The 27,387-nt window shown below is 45.8% G+C and overlaps 1 protein-coding gene across 1 annotated transcript in view; it reads right to left on the bottom strand.

Moving 5' to 3' along the window:
- The window catches only part of LOC138512998 (zona pellucida sperm-binding protein 1-like), a 258,139-nt gene extending 232,618 nt beyond the window's left edge, over window positions 1–25,521 (bottom strand). The window contains exons 1-2 of the mRNA XM_069627714.1: window positions 25,308–25,521; window positions 2,598–2,719 (exon numbers count right to left, since the gene is read on the bottom strand). Of these exons, the coding sequence (XP_069483815.1) occupies window positions 2,598–2,719; window positions 25,308–25,482 (297 nt within the window). The 5' untranslated portion in view covers window positions 25,483–25,521. The remainder of the gene's footprint in view (window positions 1–2,597; window positions 2,720–25,307) is intronic.
- Window positions 25,522–27,387: the final 1,866 nt, after the last annotated feature.

The following is a 27,387-nucleotide window of genomic DNA, read 5'->3' as shown; positions in this document are numbered from 1 at the left end:
GGCGCGTTATAAATGCCATATCATAAGAGACCATTATTTTGATAGAGAGATCAGAGGAGAGTTTGGAAAAAGAGAAGAAGATTTGGGTGTTGTCATAATCCTGGGGAGCATTATTAGTGGCCCAAAAGCAGAGAGAAGAGGACCAAAGACAGTGCCATTTGGAACACCAACAGAGGAGTGAGTGGAGGTGTTGTTGCTCCAGGAGACAGAATTGGCGAGGTGCCAGGTAGGATTCATGCCAAGCAAGGGCTTGATCATCAATCCCAAGAAGAAAGAGTATTAAGGTGATCGGACAGCTCGACAGTGTCAAAGGCACAGGATATGCTGCAGTGCTTAGCAGAGGAGGTGAAGTTGAAAACATTCATGAGAGCAGTTTCTGTGGAACGACATGAGCGGAAACCTGTTTCTAGGGGGTCGCAAAGGTTGTGGACATCTAAGAAATGTGTAAGACTGTTGAACACAACCCTTTCAACCACTTGTGGTACGGAAGGAGAGACACAGGGTGAATGTTAGTCGGAGGATTTGGTTCAGCCCCTTTCTTTTTAGGAGAGGAACGACCGTGGCTGTTTTGAAAATAGAGGAAAAGCAATCCTAGTCAAACGACAGGTTGACCAGTACAGCGAATTGGTAGGCCACTAAAGGGGCAGTAGGCTTGAGTAGCTGAGGAGCAAGAGGGTCTGATGGGGCACAGGAGGGGTTAGCCTTCATCAGTAGCGCTATGATTTCTTCAATAGGAGTGTGACTAAAATGGGAGCGAGGGGCAGCGGATGATGGTAGAGTAGGCAGAGTGTAGAAAGGAGTCTCATTTACATTTTTTACAGCAATGTATTCAGCTAGGTTATTAGCTCTGAGAGTGTAGTTCATAGTCCTAGGTTTAGGACGCCCCATAGCCGGCAAGGATGGTTGGATTAAGTCAGAGGCTGCAGTAGAAATCCAGGTTTGCTCTTTCAAGAGAGGACTTGAGAAAGTTCAGGGCAGAGAGATAGTTTCAGGTCCTCATGCAAGTGGGTACGCCTCCATTTGCGCAGTAGCCAATGCATGTGTTCGGAGACTTTGTATGAATGGGGTGACCCATGGTTGAGGATGCTGAGAGGGGTGAAAGTTAACAGTGGTAAGTGAGAGGAGAATGAGTCATATAGTAAGGATTGGAAGCTGAGGAAGGTAGTGTTGGTGGAAGAGGCAACAGGTGTGAAGGAGGAGAGTAAGAACCAAGTCTGAGAGTAGGGGAGGAATGGCAGAAGGTTTACATTTCCTTTCAGTAATGGGCGAGGCAAGTGGTGAGGATATGTCAGAGGTTGGAAAGGAGATTGTGGTGGATACAATGGTGATAGGGACGGCATGGCAGTAATATTAGTGGTTGACAGAGATGAAGATCCAAAAGAGTTAGGCCCAGTTTGGGTAGGTCGCTACGGATAGAGTGGCGAGCATGGTCAACATGAAAAGACTGAAGTTCAGATTGCAGAGAAGGGGTTGGAGAGGGTTGGTTAAAAAAAAAAATTAACACACACCAAAATCACCAGAGAGAATAAGGTAATATTTAATGCAAGGAGAATCAAGGAGTTGCCCAGGTTCATCAAAGAAGAGTCTGGTGGGAACAGGAGGGTGATAGATGGAGATGTGGACCGAGTGAGGTGGCACAATAGTAGAGATGGTGAATTCAAAAGAGGTAGGAGAGGATGTAGCATTGGCGATTTGTGAGGCATTGAGGCCGGAAGAGTGTAGGTGTCCGACACGGCTACCTCTGCCCGTCAGACGAGGAGCGAATGATATGAAGTCATGAGGGCCTGCCAGTGTCAGATGGAGAAGGTTTCAGTGATAGCAAGTAGTCTAGGGGAGGAGTGCTGGCATGACAGTAGCCCATAAAAAAAGATGTTTTGTTGCATACAGACCGAGCATTCCAGAGTGCAATTTCAGTTGCTGCAGTAAGAATGAGTAGACGTGCAGTCTCAAAGGAAGAGAGGCGAGGTGGCTAGGTGTCGGAGCAGGTATGATTAGATCGACTTTGTTTGTTGGAAGTAGGAGGTGCAAGAGAGATGGAGTAATGGGAGTTTCGAGATGGAGTTTTACGGTAGGGATAGGAAAGGAGAACGTTTTAGCATGATTGGTATGAGTTGCCTAGGGCGAGGTGGCATGAAGAGCAGCAGGAGTGAATACCTTGTAGGAGAGTACTACAATGTGGAGAAACAGCACAGTAATTAGCAAGCTAGAAGTACTCACAGGTGCAGCAGGGAGGAACGCAAAAGCAAAGGCTCATGGGCGAAGAGGCCAAGAGGCCAGTCAACGCCTGGTCTTCACCCTTCACTGTCCTGCCCTTAACTACCTCAATACTGAAAAGTGGATCCAGTAAATTCTGGTAGAGAAAGAAACACTTTTACTCTGCTAATGTTATTTACCCCAAATACAGGCTTTGTGCTTACATTTCAGGTGTGAAACTTAGCTATAGGTATTTTAGGTCTATGCTCAAATAAGAAGGAATAGTTTTAGGGAAGACCAAGCATTTGACCAGATACACCGCTTCAGAAACTAAAAGAACAGCTTCAGAAACTATACCAAATTAAAAGTATGGTTATCTGAACCACTTAAAAGTCCTCCAATACCGTCATGAAGACATAGCAGCCGTTGTACTGGATGGTCAGTACAGCTTCCCCTTGGGGCCCTGTGGAGACCCAGTGTTGGCAGGCCCAGCAGTCCTCCACCGCTTTAGCATTATTAAACTCATCTGAAAGAGAGCCAGAAAAAATAAATGGCAGAGATTCATACTTCTAGAGAAAATAAAAATAAAATTACATTAGAGGAAACATTTCTCAAATTATAGCAGCCACCAGCTTTTGGCCTAGAAGATAGTATGCAGCAGGGAGAAAGTGTTCTGGGGATTATGTTTTTATTTTAACAATGACAAGACAAAGACTCGTTTTCCATCACCTTCAACCAGGAAGCTCATGGAGACAAAAGCAACCAAGCATGCCAGAGCTCACCCTGTGTATAACCTACATTGATATGGTCCATAAAATCTACCAAGCACACCAACTCACTTACTGGACCCGAGAGGCCAAGTGGTGCCAGATTACCCCAGTTTCTTAGCACTAATACTCGGTCACAGACCATTCCAGCGATGTTGGTGTTCACCAGTTAAACAGGAAATTGGTTCCAAAACAATTCTTCCTCGTCTAGCCCTTAGCTGCAACATGCTGTGATAGTACAGCACATATGGCTTTAAAAGAATGAAAGGAAAGCAGATCTGAATTTGAAACTATCATGCAGGTGAGCCAGCAGCGGGCCTTCAGTACCAGTGTAAGAAGGTCCCAGCCAGCACGGAATGCCATCCACTGGCTACTGACCAGGTAAAGGTCACATCTGAAGGCCAAGAGTTTAGGTCATACGTCCCTACAAGGCCATACTCCAGGCTAACTTGCCAAATACACAAGATGTTGTGGCAGAACACTCCAAGCTCTGCAACGCCCCTTACTGTCTTTTTAGCGAAAGCCAGGAACCTGTTTGACAGAGGCACTCCCTTGCATTCGTTACAGCTCTAGCACCAGGATACACAGATGGTTATCATGAGAAGGCTTGCTCACTAGGCGCAAATAATCATAGCTTACAATGTGACCTTGTGCTTATTACACACTCCTCAGCATTCCCTCCCATAGCCTGCTCCCTCCACCAGATACCAAATTGCACCGAGATAGCTGCCCTTGTGAAAAAGCAGTGTCTTTCGGGCAAGGTCGTTAAATATCTCCATGACCACTCTCCTGAAGAGCTTTACTAAATGTGTCAAACCAACATAAAGACAGGAATCTCAAACACCAATGATTTGCTTAGCGACAGCACCGACACTTCAGAGCTTGAGAAAGACCACACTAAGCACTGCACAAATAACAAGACTAGCGCCAATAGAGCTGGATTCAGAAATAATGGTCTAGAGACACCAACCAAGAGCTAGAAAGGGTTGGAAGCATTATGCACCTAGGCCCAACAGTCACCCATCTCCTGGAAGACCAGCACAAACAGACTAAGTTCAGGAGTTCGCTTCTCCAACTTTAGCAATTTCTGACCAGACAGGTGCAATGCCTCCCAGGAAATTGCAAATTAAATTGATGGTAGCAATTTTTACTAGGAAGACATCTGTGCAACGAATCCCCACACTCAGCAACTGGCGTCAAGTCAAAGCTTTTGATAAACTTTGTTTGGGGTTTGGGCCATGAGGGTAGCTCAGGGGTATCTCATCTTGGTTCGAATCCAGGCCTGCTATAATAAGAGATCCCATAAGGAAGTCAATAAGGTTGTAGAATGCCTCTCAAAGTTCATGTATTGGACCACACAAGCAACAAAAAATCCTTAAAGGATACACAAATATTCAGACAACGGAAATAAGGGACCAAGTTGGACAGTCAAAGAATGATCCTTGAGAGAGGAATCCAACTCAAACACAAGCCCAGCGCTTCCGACCAATCTTTTCTTCACTGGAAATCCAAAAAGGCACTGTGGACCTCAGATAATCTCACGAAGATGATGATCAGGACAAAGCAGTTCTTTATGCCATGGTCTCCAAAAAGAAAACAGGCTCTACTTCTAGATTCCTCTACTAGGAAAAATAAAATAGGAAGAAAACAAAAATGAAAGGACACCATACATCAGCAACTCAAAAGGAAATTAAAGTCATCTTGGGGGCCTATCCCAAGAAGTCACCAGGAATGTATCACAAAACCTCTGAAAAGCAAGGACAAAGAAACAGTTGTTGCTCCAGATAGATCGTCACAGGTCAAGCCACAAGAAAAAGGCTTAAACCCCTCAATCGGGACAAATCTTGAAAGTAACCACTTTCTACAACAAAAGGTAGACGCCAAGACAGTGTTGTATACAGCATGATTTTCACTGCTCATTAACACCCACCACCAAATTGAACCATACCAGTACACCCTTAGAACAGCAAAAGGAGAGTTTCAACTCCACGCAAGCCATCCAGCAAATATTTTGCTATCAAGGTAGTCAGCAACGGCCATGGCCATTAATGGTAGCCTGTCAAAGAATAGTGGGATGGTAAATATGGTAGAAGTCTGCAATGCTTTAGTATTGGGGGATTTCGCTTTATTTTCGGACTCTCTGCCATTTAGAATACATGCATGTTATCCGACACCCTTAACAGACAACAAAGCTTTTGTTGTACAACTTGGAACATGCGACAAGTAACAAACCAAATGTGCGACCCTTCCGTGCTCGGAGATGCCACATCTTCCTGTGCCGATTCCCTATACAACCCGGAAACAGTTAACAGTAGGGGGGGGGGGGAAACAAACAAAGGCCAGCATTTTACAAAGAAAGCACTCGGCCATCAGCCAGAGAACTCATGCATGCCACTTATGCAAAAAGGAACAGCTGTGGATGGGCTTCTACTACATCCAATAGACAGGAGAATACTCAAATAATGCCTGCACATTATGTTCAAATGAGAGACACAAAACAAAAAAATACCAACAGCCTCTAGGCTCACCTGACCAAGGTTCGCAAGAGCGTTACTTACGCAAAGAGTTTACCTAGACACCATAAAGACCATTATATAATAGCTCTGCACAGTTCCCAGCATCACGGGTAAATTGGCAGCGCAAACATGAAATGTGAATGCCCAAGGGGGCACTAGAAATTACTGTATTTTTTATTGATATAGTTGTAAATCAAATACCTTTAAATATTTTACAATTCAAATTAATAATACATATTATCAAATCACATTAAATCAAAATATAATATCTCCACAAAGTAACAGAAGAAAAGAAAAAGCTCTTCAGTTCCTCGTACATTCATTGGTCATCTTTCTCACAAGTGTTGCAGGTCACCCCTTCTGCGGGACATGGGACCCTCCAGTGTTGATGTAATGGTCACGTGGGGTTACCATGTGACCATGCAAATAAAGGGACGAGCCGCTTCCGGCTCGTCAGTCGATTCCATCACTGACCCCCGTGTCTTTGTTCGTGCACAATGCTGGTGCAGCACAGTTTTTTTTAATTTGACTTAGTTTTACAGAACAAAAAGAAAAAAAAAAAACTGTCAACATTCCTCATCTCATCATAAACACATGTTCTTCAACGCTTCTTTCACGAAGTAGCCGCTTGACTAATTGTTTAGTCTCTTAAACAAAAGTTGTTTTCATGATTACTTCGAAGGCAGAATGGTGTCCATGAAGTTTATTACTCCACATGTCAGTTGTTGGTTTGTTCCAGAGATCAAATAGCTCCCCCAGTCTTCCATGTTGTCATTTTATGGTGCGTATTTCCCAATATGCAGTGATCTGAACACAGAAATTTCTGGACATCTAATTATCAAGCGTTTTGTCATTCAATGGCTTTGTTACAGTATCGACATATGTTATCTGTGTTTTTAGATCTCTTTTCCATGCGAGTGTCGCTTTGGTTTTGTATAAATTTAGTCGAAGTCTGATGAATTGATCTCCATGGTATCGGGAGGGAAATTTGGAAAGATATTTAGGAAGAATGCCAACTTTGTGAGTCGATCACAGGCTATCTTCATTTGTGTACGTTTTTCTTTATTGATGATCCAATACCATCGACGCATCCGCATTTTTGCAATTTGGGGTATCTGCAGGACCTGCTCTAGGGATATGTCAGCTTCATCTAATATATTTGTTAATTTAGATTCCCATATTTCCAGCAAATTCATCGAAGGATGATCGTCTCTCTTGAACAAAATCTCATACGGTTTAGCTGATGGTCTCAGATGCATTTTCCTTAGCATTGCTATGGATTTCCACACCACTGTATTGTATAGTGCTTCTATGCCCAATTCATGTCGAATGGCAATCACCGACACATTTGATGGTAATTTCAGGACTTTGCCAGAATAATGCTTCCATTTGATCCCAAAATTTTGCACTTATGTTCCATCCGGCTTCACTCCCAAATGTGAGTGTTGGGACTACCTTTTGTAGATAGAAAATTAGAACTGGAGACAGTGTGAACTTGCCAAACATATCATGTAGCTTTGCTCCTTGGACTGCAAACATCTGCATCCTTGTTCTTAAATTTTGTTTCCAACGTCGTTCTTCGATTGAGGTATTAAACATAATACCTAAATAACAAATTGTGTTGGTTTGCTCAATCATTTTTCCATTTACCTTCCACTGGAATGTGTTTTGACGAGCTTGGGATTTATGACTGAATGATACAATTTTTGATTTTTTCTACATTTATTTCGAGATAGTTTTCTGTTAGAAAGATCTGAAGTGCAGAGAGAAGTCTCTGAAGACCTATTTGTGTCTGGTCTAGGAGCACAATGTCATCTGCATAAGTTATCCAGCTGATGCATTTGCCATTGATTTTTGGCAGAAAAGTCCTAGGTTGTTTTAATGCCTTTGGTAAGTCTGAGATGTACAGTTTGAATAAAAGGGCTGCCAACGGGCAACCCTGTTTGACTCCACTTTTGGTTTGAATTTCATCAGTTAGTAGTCCCCGTTTATTTAGACATACACCGATTGTGGTGTTTGAGTATAGAGCCATTACTGGCTGTAATACATTTTCTGGACATCGCCATGCATTAAATTTTCTCCACAAGATTCCTCTATTGATGCCATCAAAGGCCTGTTTGAGATCAATAAATCCCGCAAACAGTTGTTTATTGAACTTTAAAGCTTCTAGTTTTGCCATGTTGAGCAATGTTAGATTTAGCTCCACCCCTACACCTTTGGTGAAGCCTGTCTGTCGCTCATCGATCACAATGGCTTCTTCGGCCCATTTTGCCAATTTGATTTGAAAGAATGTAGCAAACACTTTCCCGGTTGTGTCAAGAAGGGCGATAGGGTGATAGTTGGCAGTATCATTACGATCGCCCTTCTTGTACACTGGCACAATCACTGCTCTCTTCCAAGTTTCCGTGATGGTTTTTGCAGATGCGATTTTTTCAAATAAGATCTTAATAAACAAAACATAACAGAATGGGCCCTTTAAGTGTTACGTTTGAAAGGCCATCAGGCCCTGGCGCTCGAGAATTTTTACATTTTTGGATGGCTTTCTCTATATCTTCTTGTGATTCTGTTACCTCCCAAGTTGATGTTTTTGGTAACTGACATGGAGGTCAATGCACGGTCAGATTTAAAGACCGTAGAGAAATGTCTCACCCACTTTTCAGCGTTTACTCTGTTAGACATCGCAAATGACTGTCTTAGCTGACCTGTGTTGATTATTTCCCAGATGTGTCGAGTATCTTTGGATATAATCAATTTTAACATTTGTTCGGCCTGGTCTTGATCTCATGTTGCATTGAAGGATTTCAGCCAATTTCGATATTTCTGACAGCGTTTATTTTTCATGTTTTCTTTCCCCAGCGCTTGTGTTTTTCTTATTATTCTGAGATCTGGTTTTAGCTTTTTTTTAGCTTCGTCAGGTTTGGTACTATAAGAATGTTTTACTGCCAATAGATCGATTTTATCACCATTTGACTTGATTTTAAACTTGTGTAGTAATGGTTCATAATTTACTCCGGATTCTATTTTGTCATCATACTTCATCTTCGAAGTTAAATCTACAATTTGTGAACCATTTATTCGTAATCTGTTTCCAGTGTTTATTTCCACAGCTGCAGTGTATCGAATAGACCTCTCTTCAGCTGGCGTCAGCGGATCACAATTGCTTTTTTCAGTAGGTATGATAGTTAGTGTGTCGGTTTGGCTTAGCAGATTTCCGAAGGCCCAAATATAGTCAAGAGTCTTTTTTGACGGTCCTCTGTGCCATGTTTTTGCCGCGAGGATATCGCCTTCAGTGCAGCCGTTTAGCATGATGCAATCTCTTATCTCTCTTGTCCATGGTTGACCTCGATGTTGATGGAAATCTGGTTGTTCGTGATCATTAAAGGGCCTCGGTTGATTAGCTTCATTAAACCAGGAATAGTTTAGATCGCCACAGAAGGATGCTAGGGAGCCATCAATTTCTTTCGTTACTGCCGATATAAAGTCATTTTGTGATGATATCGCTGGATTCCAGTATAAGTTTATGACTATGATCTGTTTAGTCTGTACTGAGGGCACGCTGTTTTCCTCGAGAATCGTAGTTTGGATGAATAAATTAGGATTGCTTGAATTTAGTACTTTTCATTTGTTACTAAGTTTGACCATTGTGATTAGTCCCGAATATGGTCTTCCAAACAGATTTTTACCTGCCGGATTTTGGTAAATTGCATATCCGTCTCAACTGGGCATTGACCGCACCCATGTCTCCTGTAGACATATTATAAAGTGTGTTCCGTTCGTCCAAGCCGCATCTTGGAAAAGATGCTCAAAGCCTCGAGTATTCCAAGATGTCAATAAATGTGTACTGCTTTCTCCCATCTGTTTTTGCTAGTGGTTGCTCAGCGAATTTCCACCTTTACTGACAAAATTTAAGTTGGATTTCTTTTGCTTGTGCGCATTAGTCGATTTAGGAGATGTGTTAAACCTGTTCCATAAGTCAATTCTACGTTGTTCATGCGAGCCATTTATGCTCTGTTCTTCTTCTTCTTCATTCTCGGCGTGCGCTTCTTCTTTCTTAGTTTGTGGTTTAGTATCGAATCCAAAAAATAGCAGATCGTCTCTTGCTTCGATTATGGACTTAGCACTGAATTTGGATCTCCTGTGCAGTATCACCCAGTCGGAGCGATTTTCCGATGTGTATTCGACGATCAAAATATCATCAGATCGAATGGTTCGCAGAGCTGGGATGCTGTGTAAGAGCTTCATTATGTTTTTTCTATTTAAGTTTACTTCGTTCTTTTCTTCCAAAACATTTTCTATCTGAATTTCCCATACTTGTTTGAGTTGGTCCCTATTTTTTTTTTGAAGAGTTTGGGATCACTCGTTCTTCTTGTAGCTGTTGCCTTTTAGTTTGTCTTGGATTTCATTTCAATGAAGTCTTTAAGCTTGAGTGTACACAGCCTGTTTTTGGTTTCATCTTTTTTGGCTTGCGGATCTGGTACACAAATCCTTGTTTTCCTCAGTACTCTCTCCACATTGGATATTTCAACGTCTTTATTTATTCCAATTGGAGGTCTGGTTTGACCATCGGACACTTTTGAACGTTGTATTCTATTACGTTCATTTGTTTTTTGCCACAATCTCAAAGTCGGGATCTTCTTAAACATCGTCATCGATGGAATATGTAGATAGGTCGATCGATTTATCTTCCTCAGAGGATGCAGACTCTTCAATTTCGACATGGGGTCTTTTGTGGTTTGGTGCAGCACAGTATGCATTGGGCCTAGCCACGAGGCCCTTATCTTGGACGGCGACCCTGCTGGGCAACACCATCCCCCTGTGGATGCCTGGACCATGTGACCATGGTCGAACGGGCAACCCCGGCCTGGGTGCCCCCAGAGCCGGGGGTTGTGTTATGCTGGGTGTTCCCAGCCCGCGTGGGCAACTCCGGTGACCCGGAGAAGGCAGGGTGATCCCTGCCAATGGTGGGCCACTTGAACGCAGCCCTGGTGTGCACATCGTGTGATCCCGACATCGGGGTGGCCCGCTCCGGTGACACAGGGGTGGGCCCCAAACAATGGCGATGAGGGCGGTCTGGGCCCGTGCATGAAAACGTGCGGGCTGCTGGAAGCTCGTTCAGGAGGCGGCTGCAGCCACGTGTGGAAGGAGCTGTGTGTGAGGAGGCAGCTCTGTGGGTGGCCCAGGGCCCTGTGCTATCCATGGGCACAGGCTGCCTGGTGCCCGCAGGGAGGTGCGTGGCGTCAGCCGCTAGTGGAAGGGGGCAGCGGAGGTGCCATACTTATGGATGGGCTGCTGGAGAGGCCCTAGCCGTGCTGGAAGGGAGGAGTGGCCACCAGTGTGGTCCGGCCCGCCGCAACAAAGGAAGCTGTAAACTCTGCACAGGGTGCGGAGGGAGGGGCGCTCACGCCGCCCCGGTCCTCATCACTGGGGGTGCTCGTGCGGCCGGGGACGGTGTGAGCATGCCCCTCCGTGTGGCCACAAAGTGAAGGAGTCATGCCGGGCGAGAGAGGGTGTCATCACTTGAGCCGCCCTGGTCGCCGCCCTCAGTGAGGAGGGTGCTCGTGCAGCCGGGGCATGCCTCCACCCCTGCTGTGGAGGGAAGAGTGTGCCTGGCAGGGCCGAGGAGCACTGGGGTCGAAGGATGCCTCACGGCGGCTCCCAGCCACAGGGAGGAACAGCCAGCAGACCGTATGTGCCCGAGAGCAAGAGGAGGCACTGAAAGAAGTGGCAAGGAAACCAATGACGCCCTGAAGATTGGGGGCATGGCCTAAAGTTTGTCTTGAGCCCATTCCCAATGCTGCAGTGCCTTGGATGCAGTGCGGGTGGGGCCGCAAACAGCAAAATGCCTGCGGCGGCACCGAAAGAACAAAGCAGGAGGGCGTGACCCAACATGACTGGGCTCGCGGCAGTGAATAGAAATTATGAAAACGTCGGCCCTGCGGTGTCCCGATCAGCTGTTGGCAGAGGTCCCATCCCGGACATAGCGAAAGGGAGAGCTGCATTGTCCCGAATGGAGGGGGCAAGGCCAGTGAAAACCTGGGCCTGCAGTTGCAGCACGCAGAGGCAGTGAGCGGCCCTGGGAGGAGGGGCCGTGGCCTCCCAACGCCTGGGCCCAGCAGTGATGTATGGGGGGGGAGGGGGGGAAAGAAAAACACATTTAACTTCGCCTGCAACAACAAAAGGGCTGCGGTGACACAAACAATCAAAATGGAGGAAGAACAGGGTCAATGGCGCCTGCAGCAGCCCAAAGTGGGGGAGAAAGCCGTGTGTGCGCCCATTTGTCACACAATGGAACTGGAGGCACAGAGATGCATTGCAACAAGTGATGGGGTGGGAAGGAAAGAGCCATGGCCCGCAGGCTGCCCGGAGTGCCAGCTGGGGTGGGTGAAGCATCCATGTTGCACTGCGGCCCCAAAGCGACAGGGACATGCCAACTGCACCGCCCCCAGGCCGAGAAGGACCATCAGCTCGGGGACACAAGAGGATGACCCACGGGCCCATCAATCCGTCCATCGCAGAGGTGCCCAAGCTTCACCACGGAGGAGCCAAGAAGGGTAGAGGCTCCAGAAGGAGTGCTTGTGCACCCTCATGGTCAATGAACACGATGAATAAAAGCCAGGGTTCGTAACGGGCCCAGACACTCCGTCACCAGTGCCTCCTGGCCAGCAGCCCCGGAAAAGGTGGAAAAGTGAATGGAGCAGTCTGTTATTCCGTAGCACCTGGCAGCAGAGGGCCTACCCCGCCTATGAACGTGGCCCCGTGCTTTTCAATATGCATGCGTGCACACCCTGAACTGTGTGCTCGCCTGTCATCTGGCTATCACTGGCCAAGGACTGGGTCCATGTGGCCCCTGGCGACCCCAGGTGCGGCTTTACCGTCCCCTGAACGGGTGATGGCCATGAAGACACCCCAGCGGAGGCCAGGAGTAGTACCCTGTGGACCCTGCGGTGGCCCCCACACAATGGTTGGGAGTCTGCAGACCGACACTGGCCAATCTTAAGTGTGGAGTGGGACTGCATTCGTGTGTGGGGTTTTCTGTAGCATGGTGGTGTGTTAGCGGTGCAATGCCCACTCACCCAGGTTAATAAAGGGTGTGAAAACTACTAGGGTTATGGTATTAGTGTTAGTGTGTATTGTGATGTGGTTTTGGGGAGTTTGTTTAGTCGTTATGAAAAAGGTGTTGATGTCATGGTCACATGGGGTTACCATGGGACCATGCAAATAAAAGGGATCCACGTCGTCAGTCGATTCCATCACTGACTCCTGTGTCTTTGTTCGTGCACCATGCTGGTGCAGCACAGTATGCATGGGGCCTAGCCACGGGGCCCTATCTCGGACGGCGACCCTGCTGGGCAACACCGTCCCCCTGTGGATGCCCAGACCATATGACCATGGTCGAAAGGGCAACCCCGGCCTGGGTGCCCCCAGAGCCGAGGTTGCGTTATGCTGGGTACCCCCAGCCCCCGTGGGAGAAGGCAGGGTGGTCCCTGCCAATGGTTAGCTGCGTGAACGCAGCCCTGGTGAGCACATCAGGTGATCCCGGGGGCGGGCCCCCAACAACAAACTTCATATTGACAAACTATAAAAATCTTCTTTCGATAAGCAGTACATTATGAAAATGTTCTTTTACTATTCATTAATATAACATTTAGTATCAATAATCAGCAAACAATAATAAAAAAAGTCAGACCAGCAAGGAAAAAAAAAAAAAAAAAAAACATTTAAAAAATAAAAACTGAAATTACTAAAATTAACAACCGTTGTTAAACCAATCAGCGTCGGATACAATTCTGATTCAACTTCCGTTCTGTAACTTAATCTATAAATCAGACTTAGATAGTACAAACAATGTGATTGGCTCTGTTATTTCTCCAAGTATTGGTCACCTCTAATCATGTGATCCACAGCCGCACTTCCACATATACGTACTCTTATAGTGCGTTGCAGTGGATCACATCGCTTGTCCCAACTCCAATTGTAGTAGGTATTGGAGAATAGCTATTCTAACCGAGTTTTTCAATGTTCGAAATAGAGACCCAGCAATTTTATGACATTTTCTATTACTGTTTTAATCTGATCATATGGTCTTTTCTTTTGCCCGATACTACTTCTTGGAGCTTGCCTAGTCCCACCCAGGGACCAACCTGCATAGTCCAACCCCATCGACTTTATTTAATTTTATTCTTTAACAATTTCTTTACAAAAAAGGAGTTTGGCCAAATGCTTATTAACATTTGATTACTTTAATGTGGAGCCTTTTACACCATCAACCGATCCTCAGGATGCCTGTCGTGATGTTCTGATATGTGTCATGATAGGTACCCCCAGGCATCCGGAGCGAGTCCATAAGCCCCGGGAGCAGGCATCCAGATACTTATTAAAACCCCAGCAGCCCCGGCTGGGGGCTGTTTGGGTTCAGCCCTGGCGCCTTGGGCGCCAGGCTCATCATAGAAATCAGTCCTGGCACCATAGGCGCCAGGCTCATAGATTACTTACCTCATGCAGACCATGCTGCAAATGAATCCAAGCCAACGTGAGGCCAGGATGGGAATATTTTATTACACAGACTATTTTTTACTCGGGTGTGGTTCTGGAGAATTTACCTGGAACTACTTTGGAGGCTATTTAAACCACGCCCGAACAGCAGCACACGCTTTGCGTTATTCTGCATTCTGCAGCGTAACGCTCACCGTGCCTGCAAGTCAGCATCCAGTCTTCTGCCATGCCCGCCTCGAATCCAGAGCTCCTAGAAAAAGGGGAAAGAAGGAGAAAAGGTAAGATCACGGACATTATTTTAATTCCTTACCTAATTTCGGATCCAGCATGTCTCCGAGCCTGGAAAGAACATTATTTCAGCATGCGTTGCACCGCCAGCAGCAGCGCCGGGTCATACTCACCAGTCCACAGCATCTTTCGACTCAGCGCTGCCTCCATCATTTTCTTCGTCGAACTCCAGCACCTGGGGGAAAACAAAAGAAACAACAAGTTGAGGCAAGAGAGCCGACAAATACAATCTCTTTTACCACCATAGGCTTACCCGATTTACCACCGGAGGCATTACCCTTTAATACGCCACATCTTCCTATGCCGCACCTATAAAGGGAGAGAAAACAACAAGTTAAACTCATGCAACTTTTACCGGATAGTGTTGGGTAATACAGACTCTTACCTGAACGCCATCAGCTGCCTCCAGGCAATATTCTTTTGGACCCAGCTGCAATTCAACAAGGGAATGGAACAAGAGTGAACATCGGACATATTGAACCTTTGAACTTTATAAACCCCGGAGTCAATATTCCTCCAAACTCCTCCAGTACCTTTAAATCAGTGAAGTAACTGGTATCTACGCGCCCCTGCATGCCACGGAGGATGGAGAGCTCATCATTTAAAAACATAAGGTGAGGTTACTAAAAGGGGATATCAGAGGGGACTAGTGGGGAGAACGAGAACAGTCGGGCCCCCCCCCCCCCCATCATTAAAATCCACGGGTGGCTAAATCCCTTTCTCCACCTGCAGGAGGATACTTCTATGGTCAAGCAGACGAAATTAGGCGGGCCAGTCCTGACTGTCATCTCTGCACTACGCATCATGTTGGTGGAGACCGCAGCTGTCCGGGTCCGATCGACGCCCCTGTGGGAACCAGGTGAGCATAACAATATGTCCGTCTCCTTTCCGCTTGGTGCGGATGCTCATAATTATACAACTTATCAAGGGCCATGTGTGCCCCCTTCCCAGTCCTGCTTTTATCAGCCCCTCTGTGTCCACATCACAGGTCTTGACACGGTCTTCCGTCGCATGACCCATGCATGCAGCATGTCCTGTGACAACTTGTCCAAAATTTGTCTAAGTGAAGAAAATAACTGCCTCTTGCTTTGGCCGCAAGGAATAACTCCCGTCGCTGCCAATAACTGCAGACGCACATACAACGTTGCACCATTATTACCGGAAGTAACGGGTAGAGTGGGATCCTGCATTTGCCAGCGGGCAGATCTCACCAAATCTCATCTGCCAGCAAGACAGATCAGCAGCAACCCAATTTAGGATGCGTTAACAGGTCGTGCTCTAAAATCAATATTGTGCCAGACATATCCTCACCAATCGTCTCAACAGCCCCAGAAACATGGTGCCACCTGCAGATAGAATTGATGGCTTGCATGACTGCTATGCTGTCTGAACAGAAAACCTGGTTTTGCACCAGCGCGAAAGGCCATAATTGCAAAGGTAATTTTATGGGGGGAGGGAGGCGGGGAAGTTTGACATAATATTGCTGGTCCAACACTTTCTATGCCAAGCAGTAGACTTCTCCTGTGCGTCTACCTCTCGGTTCTCACAGTCACCCTCAAATCCCTACCTGGTGGAAGCAGCTTTCTGCAGTTAGAGGGCGCATCATCTATTGCACGGGGGTATGCATCCAGTTTTGCGTTTTTTGTTTTTGCACATAGTGGTATAGTATCACCCTACCTTGATGCCAAAATAAGTGATAGCGAGTAGAGAAAGGAGGTTGAAAAACAGAATATTTAGTTGACATGGCAAATGGCAATGCTACCAACATGCATGTGTTTCATCATGAATTATTATTATGCGTCCTTCCACTCACTATCCTTTCCTCTAGCCTTTATCATAGTCATTCTCCTTGCCTCTCCCTCTCCCACCCCCATCACTTCATATAATACGTCTCATTTCCCATTCCATGCATCCCACATGGCGTCCGTCTCGCTTTCCCTCTTGCTTGCCATCTCATTCCCTCACCAGCAAACATGGTACCCCTCGAGGAGGAAAGGAGACAAGAGAAGGGCAAGAAAGAATTAAAGGCTGCATGGGGAGTTTCTAAGGCGAGGTAAGCAAAGCATTAGAAGTGTATGGGAAAGTCGTTTTGGTATGCAGAAACAAGCCCCTCACCGCACACCTGCATACAGATCTGCTTTTGCCATTTCCAAAATGGGAGCCTGAGGTTTGCATGAAACGTAAGCTCTTGAGGAGGAAACTGGCAAATAAGGATCGAGTACAACAGCTTCTTCATGTGCCCTTCAGGCGAGCTGCTTTTTCCTTAATACAGTTACACTAGCACGATTCCTTGGGCCCTCTAAATGAGCATGGCTCAAATTGGTGGTAGGACTTCGTAATGTACAATGTGTTCATCTTGCGCTAAAGTACAGCTATCGAGCATGTATATACGCTCTTTTTCAGAGTGACACAGTCCTACTTTTGGGCCATATAGCACAAGGATTCTTTGGGGGTTAAATCGTTCTATATAACAGTTTATGGCCCTGCTGGATGGTACAAACATCGAAAGCATTTTAAGGTGGTCCTTAGCAGGCTGTGTGAGCTGCAGACTCTGGGCCTCAATTGCCAATTTAAATTGTCTTAAGTAGGAAATCAGCCAGCTGAGGCTAGCAGGTTATACAACAGTTGTGCGATGGCTTTGTCAAACTTGGTTCTTTCTGACCTGCAAGTCTACTTAATCCCTAAGGCCTTTGTAAAGTTTTCCAGTAGCAACTCTGGTACTTTGCAAATGGACAGCAGACTCTGTAGGTGAGCGCCCTTATTTTGAAGCTTTCTGTGAAACATAATCCCAGAAACCTGGAAGGAGCTACCAAAGAACATATGTAACACAAGGTATCACCTCCTATTCAGAAAACTCCTCAAATATTGGCTCTTCACCCCATAACTAGAAGGAGGGCCTATGAGGGCACAAACACAGCTGAAGCAATGCTGACAGAGGAAACCGATCATCCCTGCCTCCATAAGCTACCGCCCATCCACTGAAGTAAGGGAAGAACAATCTACGGCATATACTAATTGAAAGATAGATGAGCTAGAATCATACCAAAGAACGATCACAGAGAGATCGGGATCGAAGGGTAAGGGCGATATGCCAATAACACCTTGGCCTACAAAGTAAACAAGCAGCAATGGATCACTGACAGGAAATAGATAGGGAGTGGGTGATTGTAAAAATACAGCACCAATACCAAAGTGGGGGACAATGCATGCCTCAACCTGGTACACAAAAGGTCAGAAATAACAGCTGGGAACTTGCCACACCATCACTACTAACAATTAGACGGAGAGGAAAGAAAAAGAAAGAATATGCCTACTCCATCGGACAACTGGATACATATAACAAGAATTATAAGGACTAGAGACATAACCCACTAACCCAAAAGCTAAAATGTCTGCAAACTTAAACAAAAATCCATGCCACCACCTTCTTGCACAGCAAACTGCACGCACTTCATCACACCTCTACAACAAACAAACACATAACTTGCACAAACAGCAACTTTCTTACTCCCTCTTCACCAGATTAATCCTGCCCCCCCCCTCGACATCTTGTTTGCAGATCCACCTGGGGACCAATTCCGTTGGTGCTGGTGTGATCTCCTAATTTTAACAGGTCATCTTGCAGCAATCTAGCTACTGAAACCATTCAACCCTGCCTGATGAATCGGTAGGAGGCAGGGAAATTGGCTTAATTTCCTCTGGTGTGGATCAACTTGCACGCCTCTGCTCAGAAGGAGGTCCCCACCCACCCACCCACCCACCCACCCAATGTAAGGGAATCCGGAGATACACTTGAAACTCTTCCTACCAACATCCACCAGTTCATATCAAAAGGACTGATTTTTGTCCCATGGTTTGTGGGCTCAGTACAGGTAGAGCCTCTGTTAATTCAGCATTCATGCTAGATTGTCTGCTCATACTGTAAAAGGGGCAGACCTTGTTCAGGGAATTTCCCCATTATTCATATGGATATAATTGTGAATGGTGAATATCCAAGAGCCCCACTGCTGAAAATGAACAAACCCATTCAGGAAAAACAAAAAAAAGTCACGTTGTGTGTGAATGCCAATTGTCAGTTTATTAGATTATTCTCTGGCTCTATTCTCTCCAAATAATTCTTCTGACACTACCAGCTATGCTACAGCAGAGACAATATGCAATACACCCTGTGAAAGAGCTGCTCTTTACCAACTGGTCTTTCAAATAGCAATGACTCTTGCCCTAGGGGTGGGACTAACCACTAACTCTCCTTACAACCGATTTGGCCAATTAAATGGCAAAAAAGTCTATCCAATACTAATGGATTCACATCACAGCCTCCCTGGAAAAGCTCTATGCGGCCAATTTTCCATCCCTTTAGAGAATTAGAAGCCAGTCTGGAAAAATGGTCATCCCAAGAAATCTCGGAGGGGGAGGGGTGGGGGGGGGGGTCTGCTCACTGTGTCGCTGTTTGACAATTGCCAGCCCCATACATTTGAAAACTGTAAAAAGGAGTTTTAAATGTCTGAATTGAATAGATTTACATATACTTCATCATTGGATAAGATAGGGGCTACGCGTAGCCTTGGGTCTATTGAACACCCTGTGCAGGAAGGGTCCCAGGGAGAGGGGGGGGGGGGGGTGGACGGGGTCTTCATGTGTGACAAACAGGGAGTGTGCCCTCAAGCTTGTACTCCATTTGTATCTTCCTCCGACACTGTTAGACCATATGCAAAATGCCCTGTACCCGACATGCTGGCATAGATGTGGAGCACAATGCACATACTTCTACATGTGGTGAGAGTGCCCTCTAGTGGGTATTTTTTGGGAAAACGATAATTACCTCCGTTGACGACATCAACCACGTTTTCAGCATGAGGTACTCCTGCTGGGCATGCCAAGGCCGGGAGTATATCCCAGATCTGGGAAGATGGCTAAACAAACTACCCAACCCCTGCTAGCTGCCAAATCACAATAGCCTGTGCCTGGGAATCTTCTGAGGCACCGAAACCTGCCTTGTGGTGGATTAAAATCTGGGACATCTAGCGGCGGATAGAATTATGGCACCAAGGTGGGCAGACAGCATCAGTTTTCTGACATCTGGTCCACAAACTTAGACTATGATTCCGGCTTTCCAGCGCCAACCCATAAATCATAGTTATCGAGACTCAAGCGCCTTAAACTTTCCACTACAACTATGGTTTTGAGGGCTTGCAGGGGAGGGTTGTACTTGTTCCGCCAAATACTACCAGTATGTAATGATTCTCCATATTACAACTGATTTAAATAAAGTTGTTATTAAAAAAAGCAATGACGCTAGAGAGGAGAACGCAATTGCTTGCTTAAAGGCCTGGTCTGTTCAATAGCAAGGGTTGTCAGGGGATAACACAGAAGTTGCGTGGTTAATCTCTCAGTGTAGTACTACTACTGTAAGGTTTGGCTCAAGGAGTCCATCTCTGGGGGTGCAGAAGATGGCAAATCGGTGTGGTCTGGGGAGGGACAAAAGGGGGGCAAATTGCTGCAGACTTTTACAATTTGTACAGGCACCCTCCCACCCCCCCGCTCCCAGGAAAGTTCATTTAAGCAGGTACAAGAACCATGCTACCATCCATTCATTTATTTATCTAGCATTTGTAGTGCACGCCAAACCCATAGGTATCTGGGCGCTGGAAAGCAGGTAATACACATTACAGGGTTAGCACAGGCAACAATAAAAAATAATGGTTTGGCATAAATACAATTAAACAGATTTACACAGACATAAGATATTTACATATACATTTTTTCGTTTGTACATAATCAGTAATATTTACATCTGCAACCTTATTGACATTAGTAATAAGAAAATGATACAGAAAATTATAAAGTGCAGATCTATTCACATGAGCAGGTTGTGTAGGATGAGACTGATCATTAAGTACAAAGGCTACACATTGGAGGTGAGGAACCAGGCTTTAAGTTTTCTGCGGAATGAAGTGTGGGACGGGTCAGATCGAATGTCTAGAGGGAGGGTGTTTCAGCCCTTGGTTGCCACAACTGGGAAGCTACGTCCCCCAGCCTTAGGTCTTTTGAATTTTGGGACAGACAGAAGGAAGGCTGAAGCCGAGCGTGTGGTCTTGATGTTTTGGGTTGGAGTTAGCAGGTTGGTAAGATATTGAGGAGCTATGTTAATGAGGCAGTTGCCATAGTTTTTAATTTAATCCGGTCCTGAACCGGAAGCCAGCACACTTTGCGTCTGATTTCAGAGATAATATTCTCTTCTTGGTACGTTTAGTGCTGCTCGTAGGGCATCGTTTTGAGTGACCTCTAGTTTTTTGATGCTGGTAGTGGCAGTGCCAGCCAGGAGGATATTACAATAGTCGAGTTTCGACCGAATGAGGGCTCTTGCGAATGTTAGGCAGCTCTCTGCAGGTAAGTAGGGTCCGCAGGCATTATTAAGTTTGGCTGTCTATGCTGCTGAAGAGATTATGGAATTGACTTGTCTTGAGAGGGTTAAGGAGGAATCCAAGTACACACCCAGCATTTTAACTTCTTTCAAGACGGTAATGGCGTTTCCATCTGTTATGAAGTGTTTGTATTTGGGGTCAAGTTTTTTGAGGTGCGTTTGGGTGCCTACCAAGAGTAGCTCTGTTTTGTTGCGGTTTAGACAAAGTTCATGCTGGGACATCCAGGATTGTATCATCTGTTAAATGTCATCGAGGATGATGGAACTAGTGTTGTAGTCTCCATTTAGGTGAATTAGAATGTGTGTATCGTCCGCATAGCCCAGAGAATGACCCTCAAAACACTTGCTGTAACGCATGTAAACGCTTGGCCAATCAGGCTCCCATCTACATGACAAGCTGATTCATACACCACACTTCAAGCCGTCCGCAAAGAGCTGCCCAGGCTCACAGTCTCTCCCTACCCAGCTTCAAACTGCAGAAAGCTAACGGGGTTATCTTACCGTTCCCTGCTTCCAAAATATGGGACTCACTGCCCAACCCACTCAGAGCAGAACCATCCTTCCACTCTTTCAAGAGCCAAGCCAAAGCTTAGCTGTTTGCCCAAGACGCTCAAATTTGTCACCTTCCACATCTGCCCTAATCTCCATGACATGATCTTCTACCATTGTCACTGCCTCGCCGACCAGTAATCTGCATGTACATATCATTTTACTGTATGTTCTTCTATATTGCCACTGCGCCTGCTGTATATTATGCTTACTGTAACCCAAGATATGCTGTCTTTTTGTTATTATGTCAATGTAACCTAAGGTATGCACCCAGAAGCCTTTGGGCCAGGTGCGCTATACAAATAACAAAATACAAATAAAAATAGTTTGTGTAGGACACGCCACGTTGGTGTCCAGTTAAAGGGTCGAAAGCAAAAGGGTCGAATGCAAAAGGGTTGAGTGCATTTGACCGAAAACCAAAGGATCAAAAAAAATGTTTAAATATATATATTTTTTTGCTCTAGTGTAGCTTTAAAAGAGTTTTTTTACCCAAAAAAAAAAAAAAAGATCCTTTTTTCGGCCAAATTGACTCGACCCTTTTATCATTCGACCCTTTTTTTCGATCCTTTGACCTATAACCCTCCACGTTCATCAAGGTGGTCGAATAGTAGCTTGGTGAATATGTTGTAAAGCGTTGGTGACACGCAAGATCCTTGAGGAACCCTGCAAGGAACAGGGGTGGGGCTGGTGTTAGCTAGGTTTGAGAAAACTCATGGTGCGCTCGGAGAGGAGTGATCTTATCCAGGCAATGGCATTGGTGAGAAGTGTGCAGCACTGTCCAGGTGGTGGCATAGTATTTTATGATTTACTAAGTCAAATGCCGCAGAGAGGTCTAGGAGGAGTAGTATGGCTAGGTTGCCGTTGTCAATTATGGTGTCCATTTGGTTTTTTAGGTCAAGGAGTGCCGTTTCTGTCCCGTGTTTAGGTCAGAAACCTGATTGGCGTAGGCCCAGGAGATTGTTATTTTATTTTACAGGTATTCCTGAATCTGGAGATAGGCGGCACGGTCGAGATTTTGCAAGAGGAAGGGGACCGGTATGTATGATGGGATGGGAGTTGCTGGGGTCAAGGGAAGGCATATTTTTTTTTTTTTTTTTTTAAGAAGCGGGAGGACGCAGGTTTCTTCCAGTTTTTCAGATTCTTAGGGACTGTGCCTTGTGGATTATTGATGAGCGAGGTGATGAAAGGGGCGAGTTCTGTGACACAGTCTTATGATAGGGGCAGGGCATAGGTCGCCTTGACAGTTTTAGGCTGGAGATGATTTTGATGACCTCAGTGGTGGAGACTGGCCTAAATTCGAAGGGGGGGGCGAGGTGGCTCTCGTGATTGGTGGGTCAGTGTTAATGGCTTGCATTGTTAACTTGTCTTTTTTGTTTTGGAGCATAGCTATTTTGTCAAGGAGTGCATGCTGTATCCTGGCACACCAGGTTTCATCTTTGTGACAGGTATCGGGTGGGCTGGTGGGAGACTCAAGTTCCCTCTGAATGGTGAATAATTCCTTACTGCTGGATTTGGCATTTGTTATCTGCTCATTGTGTGTAGCGTTTTTAGCTAGCAGTATTGCTTGATTATATTTCTTGGCGACTGACATGAGTAGATCCCTGTGGTTTTTTGATGGTGAGGCTTTCCAGGTTGATTCAGCTGTGCGTTTATTTGACCTAAGATTCTTGAGGTCCGGTGTGAACCAGAAGTTCAGGTGAGTTGTCTGTTTTGGTTTGCAGAGTTTAAAGTGGGGGCAATTTTGTCAATGGCTTGAAGGATGGTGCCATTGTAGAGATCTACCATGGCTGATGGGTTGGCATGGGAGTAGGTACCTTCAATGATGGGGCCTAGTAGAGGGAGAAGGTTAGTGCATTTGATGTTACGCATGTTTCTTGCAAGGGTAGCTGGGGTTAAGTGTGGAGCAGTTTTGTGTTGCATTTGTCTGGGGATGGTGAATGTGACGATATGATCTGACCAAGGGCAAGGGGAATTAGCTGTAATACTGGTTGATACATTTAGGTCAGCAAGCCAGTCTAGGATGCAACCTTTGTCATGGGTAGCTTGTTCAATAAGTTGAGTAAGTCCAAGAGCAGCCATTGTGTTTTGAATGGTTGTGGCATTGGGATCTAGACTGTCGGAGGTCAAAATTAAAGTCGCCCAGGATGATGATACGGGTAGATGGTTTAGTGTTTTTTTGAGAGTAGTAGAGTTATATCCTCGTCAAGGGTTTGTAATGGTGCCGGTGGTCGGTATATGATATGCAAGGTGGTAGCTGCGGTATTGGGGGAGGATAGTTTGATAGAGAGAAGTTCTCCGGGTGGGAAAGCTTGGTCATATGATTCTCTGATGGAGAGGTCAGATTTAGCAATCAGGGCAACTCCACCTCCTTTTGTGGTGGTTCTATCTTTTCTGCAGATGGTGAATCCTTCTGGTATGGCTAATAAGAGTGCAGGGCCTGCTGCAGGGTGCACCCAGGTTTCTGTAAACGCTAGGAGGTCCAGATGGTTGGTAGTTAGGAGGTCAGATATGTCATGGGCATGTGCTAGGAGTAATTAAGTAGATACACGATTTTTAAACACAAACAGGAAATTGGTGCACTTTTTAATATAATCATAAGTTTGGAATTCTCTCTGAATCCACTATACTACACAGATATAAATCAATTTCTAATAAGCAAAAAATGAGGCAGTTACCAAACAACGGATGTGTGGCATTAACCAACTACAAGATGAGGCTTATTTTTAAGTCGCAAGCAAAAATAAGTTAGAGTGGCCAGGAAAATATAAAGCAGAATAACTGGCAATGGCCGGCACGTGGGTAATCATTTTATGCACAGCAGGGGGGTGGGGGGGGACCAACCAGTGGAAAAAGGTATTCTAACAGTTAAAATGCATATTGATCAGCTGATAAAACCAGAAGGACCAGTGTAAAAAGAAGAAGACTTGCCAATCAACCACGCAGTGCTATAAGGGAGGGAGGACTCCTCAGGAAACACAGGGGTCATTCATGAGCATTCTATGACAGGGTGTCTCGCTCTACAGGGTAGCTGGGAGCGGTGACATCACAGTGTGCAGGCAAGTGCAATGGAAGCATGTCAGTGGTGAAATTCGAATAGGTGCTAGTTTTGTAGAGAGCAGGACCTTGAGAGAATAGGCCATGCTTGGTGGAGAACTTACTTCTAGTCTTACTACTTACTTGCTGGATCCGAGGTCATCCATCCTTGGTTACATGTCCACAATACACAGCATTTAGTGGGCATAAATTCGACATTCGAGCACCAGCCTTTTACAACCGAGTGCAAGTTAACTCAAGCACTATCTGTGAACAGGGCAAAGTGCCCCATACTGCAGCCCCACCATGTCACAGAAGGACGATTAACAGGGGGGGGGGAAGGTGGAGCCTGTCCCATCACCAGCGAACCACATGTCCATATGCCTCCGTCAATGCACCATTCCAATTTGGAGCGCTAATCAAGTTGTCTTTGTTTCATTATAGGACTTGTAGTGTTGGGTTTAAAATGGTGAAATCCAGGACTACAGGTCTCCCAATGCAAAGAAAAACCAGGACTGGGCTAACAGAGCGCAAACGGAATGGGTGTTGCCATGTTTTGTGGGGCCACATGACTTGGAGTCATCTGCTCCAGGCCTCCACATCACTTCCAGTGGTATTCACAGCAGTGGGGTCTCCAGGAATCAAATTCAGGAGGGGCCCAGAGGCTCTTGGCTGCAGGGGGAACTTACCAGCTCTTCATTGTTGTGTGACAGCATTTATTGCGGCCCTGTTATGTGCTGTGAGTAGCCCAGGGGGGGGCGCAAGATTTCAGGGAAGGGGCGTGCACCCCCCCAGTCCTCCCTAGAGACGCCACTGATAAGCAAATACACTTACAGTCTGCCCTGCATGACAAGCTCCTAACACACTTACATAGACAGACGGATTAGTCTGGGTGGGGCGCATTAACAAAGTGGCAGAGCTCCCATATGGATCATGGCATTTTATTTTTGGTCCAAGGCTTCACATGAGGGTTACGTGTTTAAGGACTGATTCTTGGTGGGTCATAGTGCCTGCTAGCCTATGCATGAAAAACAAACTACTCACCCAGTATCTTAAAGACTACCCGGTCCCCGGGAGGCCAGGGGTCCAGCGAGGCCACGAGCTGCAAGCCCTGCTCCCCGCAGTCATAGCGCACCTTCAGGACTGAGCGGGCCTCGGCGCCAGGCGCTAGGATCAAAGGCCAAACTGCCAGCAGCCAGAAGCTGCACGCGGGCCGCATGGAGCCCAAGGCAAAGGCGAGTGGCTTCCCAGACGCGCAACAAGGGACTGCAAGGTTAGGACTTGTTAACAGGCAGCACCTGTGGAGGCGCAGGGACCCGCTCAAAATTACGCCGCTCCTAAGAGAGGTCTCGAAGGCACAACAACACAATATTGTCAGCGAGCGGCATTCGCGTATTGTAAATGTGTTTTTAAGGACTTTAGTGGTTTTACAGAGCCTCGTGCCTTGTGGTTCTCATTCAGACCACAAGCACGTACAGCATACGCCTCTCAAGTCGGCACATACCATGTGTCAGTAGGTGTTGTTGCATTCTGGTACTTGATGTAAAACATGTGTTATCACGTAAAGTCAAACTACGGGTTACACAATTCAAAGGTACATACTGCAAATACAATTTGGCTGCTTCAGAGAGAGAGTGTGAGATGCACTCGTTTTCCAACACCATGAACATTATTGTGCTCCTGCTATTGCTTTTTAATCCCTTCAATAGCCCAAACTCTACCTCTGTTACTTTCCTTGTTTTTAATTTCGTACTCGTCTCTCTCGTTATCACACACACTACTTTTCATCACTTAAATCGCCCAAAGTGTTCCTTACGATGTGTGATGCCTGGGACCTGTCCTTGCTTTTCATTGGGACTGGCGTTTCGTTTACCCGTTATGAGTAGGAGCTCATGAGTCACACTATGCAAAGTACTATTTTTTTTAAGTGTCAGGGTTGGGATAAGTGGTCAATGTGACGAAAAGACTACTGCTCTGCGGAAATACAGGTATGTGTACAATCAGCTGACATTGCTACTAAACCAGCAGGGATACCAATCATTAAGGCGAAACAGGCTCAGCCCGAAAGATATACCCCCTTTGCCTCTTTTAGTATTGTGTGCAGAGTTTAGGCTATGTTCTTCTGGGGAGGTGTGAGCTCGTACAGATACAGCACAACCAACAATAGTACAGTGGCACAAAAATAAAAGAATGTTGAACCAAGCGTAAAAAAAAAAATAGATCTACAATTAAAACTACCAAAAATGCACACAACTAATAAAAACACTACTTGCCCATCGCCATAAATGAAAATGCAGAGAAAACAGACTTTAAAATAAAGGGACACTCTGAGTGTGCAGATGGGGAGGTCAGGTAAAGAAGTGAGCAAAATAATGGGCCATTAGGCATTAAGATGAACCAAGGTGACAGGGCCTCTTCAAAAACCTTTAATTTCTTGTCTTTGGGACACAACAGTATCAAACAGAGCTTGTAGGTGCTTTACTGAAGTCAAGCCGGTATCGAGACAGTCAGGTTGTGCCATCCCAATGGTGAGACAATAGTGAGTCTGTGACAAATCAACTTGCGGGGCACCAGTGGTCCAGGGATGAATATCGGTTTCTAAACCATCACTCAGCCCCACACCTCTAGTACATCAGAAAGGATCTGAACAGATTGGAACACAAGTCAATAATAAAACCTCCTTGTCCAATTTTGGTAACATGGATGGAATGGCAGGCTCATCTCCACAAGGTTATGGATCGTTGGTTAGTTGCAACACAGCGAAAAGTTCAATTATTACCCAATGATAGAAGGGACTGTCCAGTGAAGAGGGTATAAAAATATCTACTTTATTTTTACTACAACAGATAGTTCTAGCACACTACAAAATACAACCCACCCTGTAAAGGAACACAGAGGACAGACAGTTTCACAAAGAAAAGGGATGCACTCTGGATACTGACAGGAGGGTAGTTGGTAATCAGTCTTACTGTTCAAGGTTATTCACTTTCAGCACCAAGGGGGGCAAAGGGTTGTAACTGTCTCTAGGGGTCTTCAGAGAAGGACCAGGGGGGCAGAACCACAATGTACCTGGTGCTCGACAGCATCAAGGCGGTTCCAGGGCGCTTCACAGCCCTAGAGACAG

Source organism: Ambystoma mexicanum, chromosome 12 (assembly GCF_040938575.1).
Source record: "Ambystoma mexicanum isolate Mex_15411 chromosome 12, UKY_AmexF1_1, whole genome shotgun sequence".
NCBI lineage: Eukaryota > Metazoa > Chordata > Amphibia > Caudata > Ambystomatidae > Ambystoma > Ambystoma mexicanum.
The sequence above is the reverse complement of the archived record's forward strand: the minus strand, read 5'-3'. Positions and strand labels throughout refer to the sequence as shown.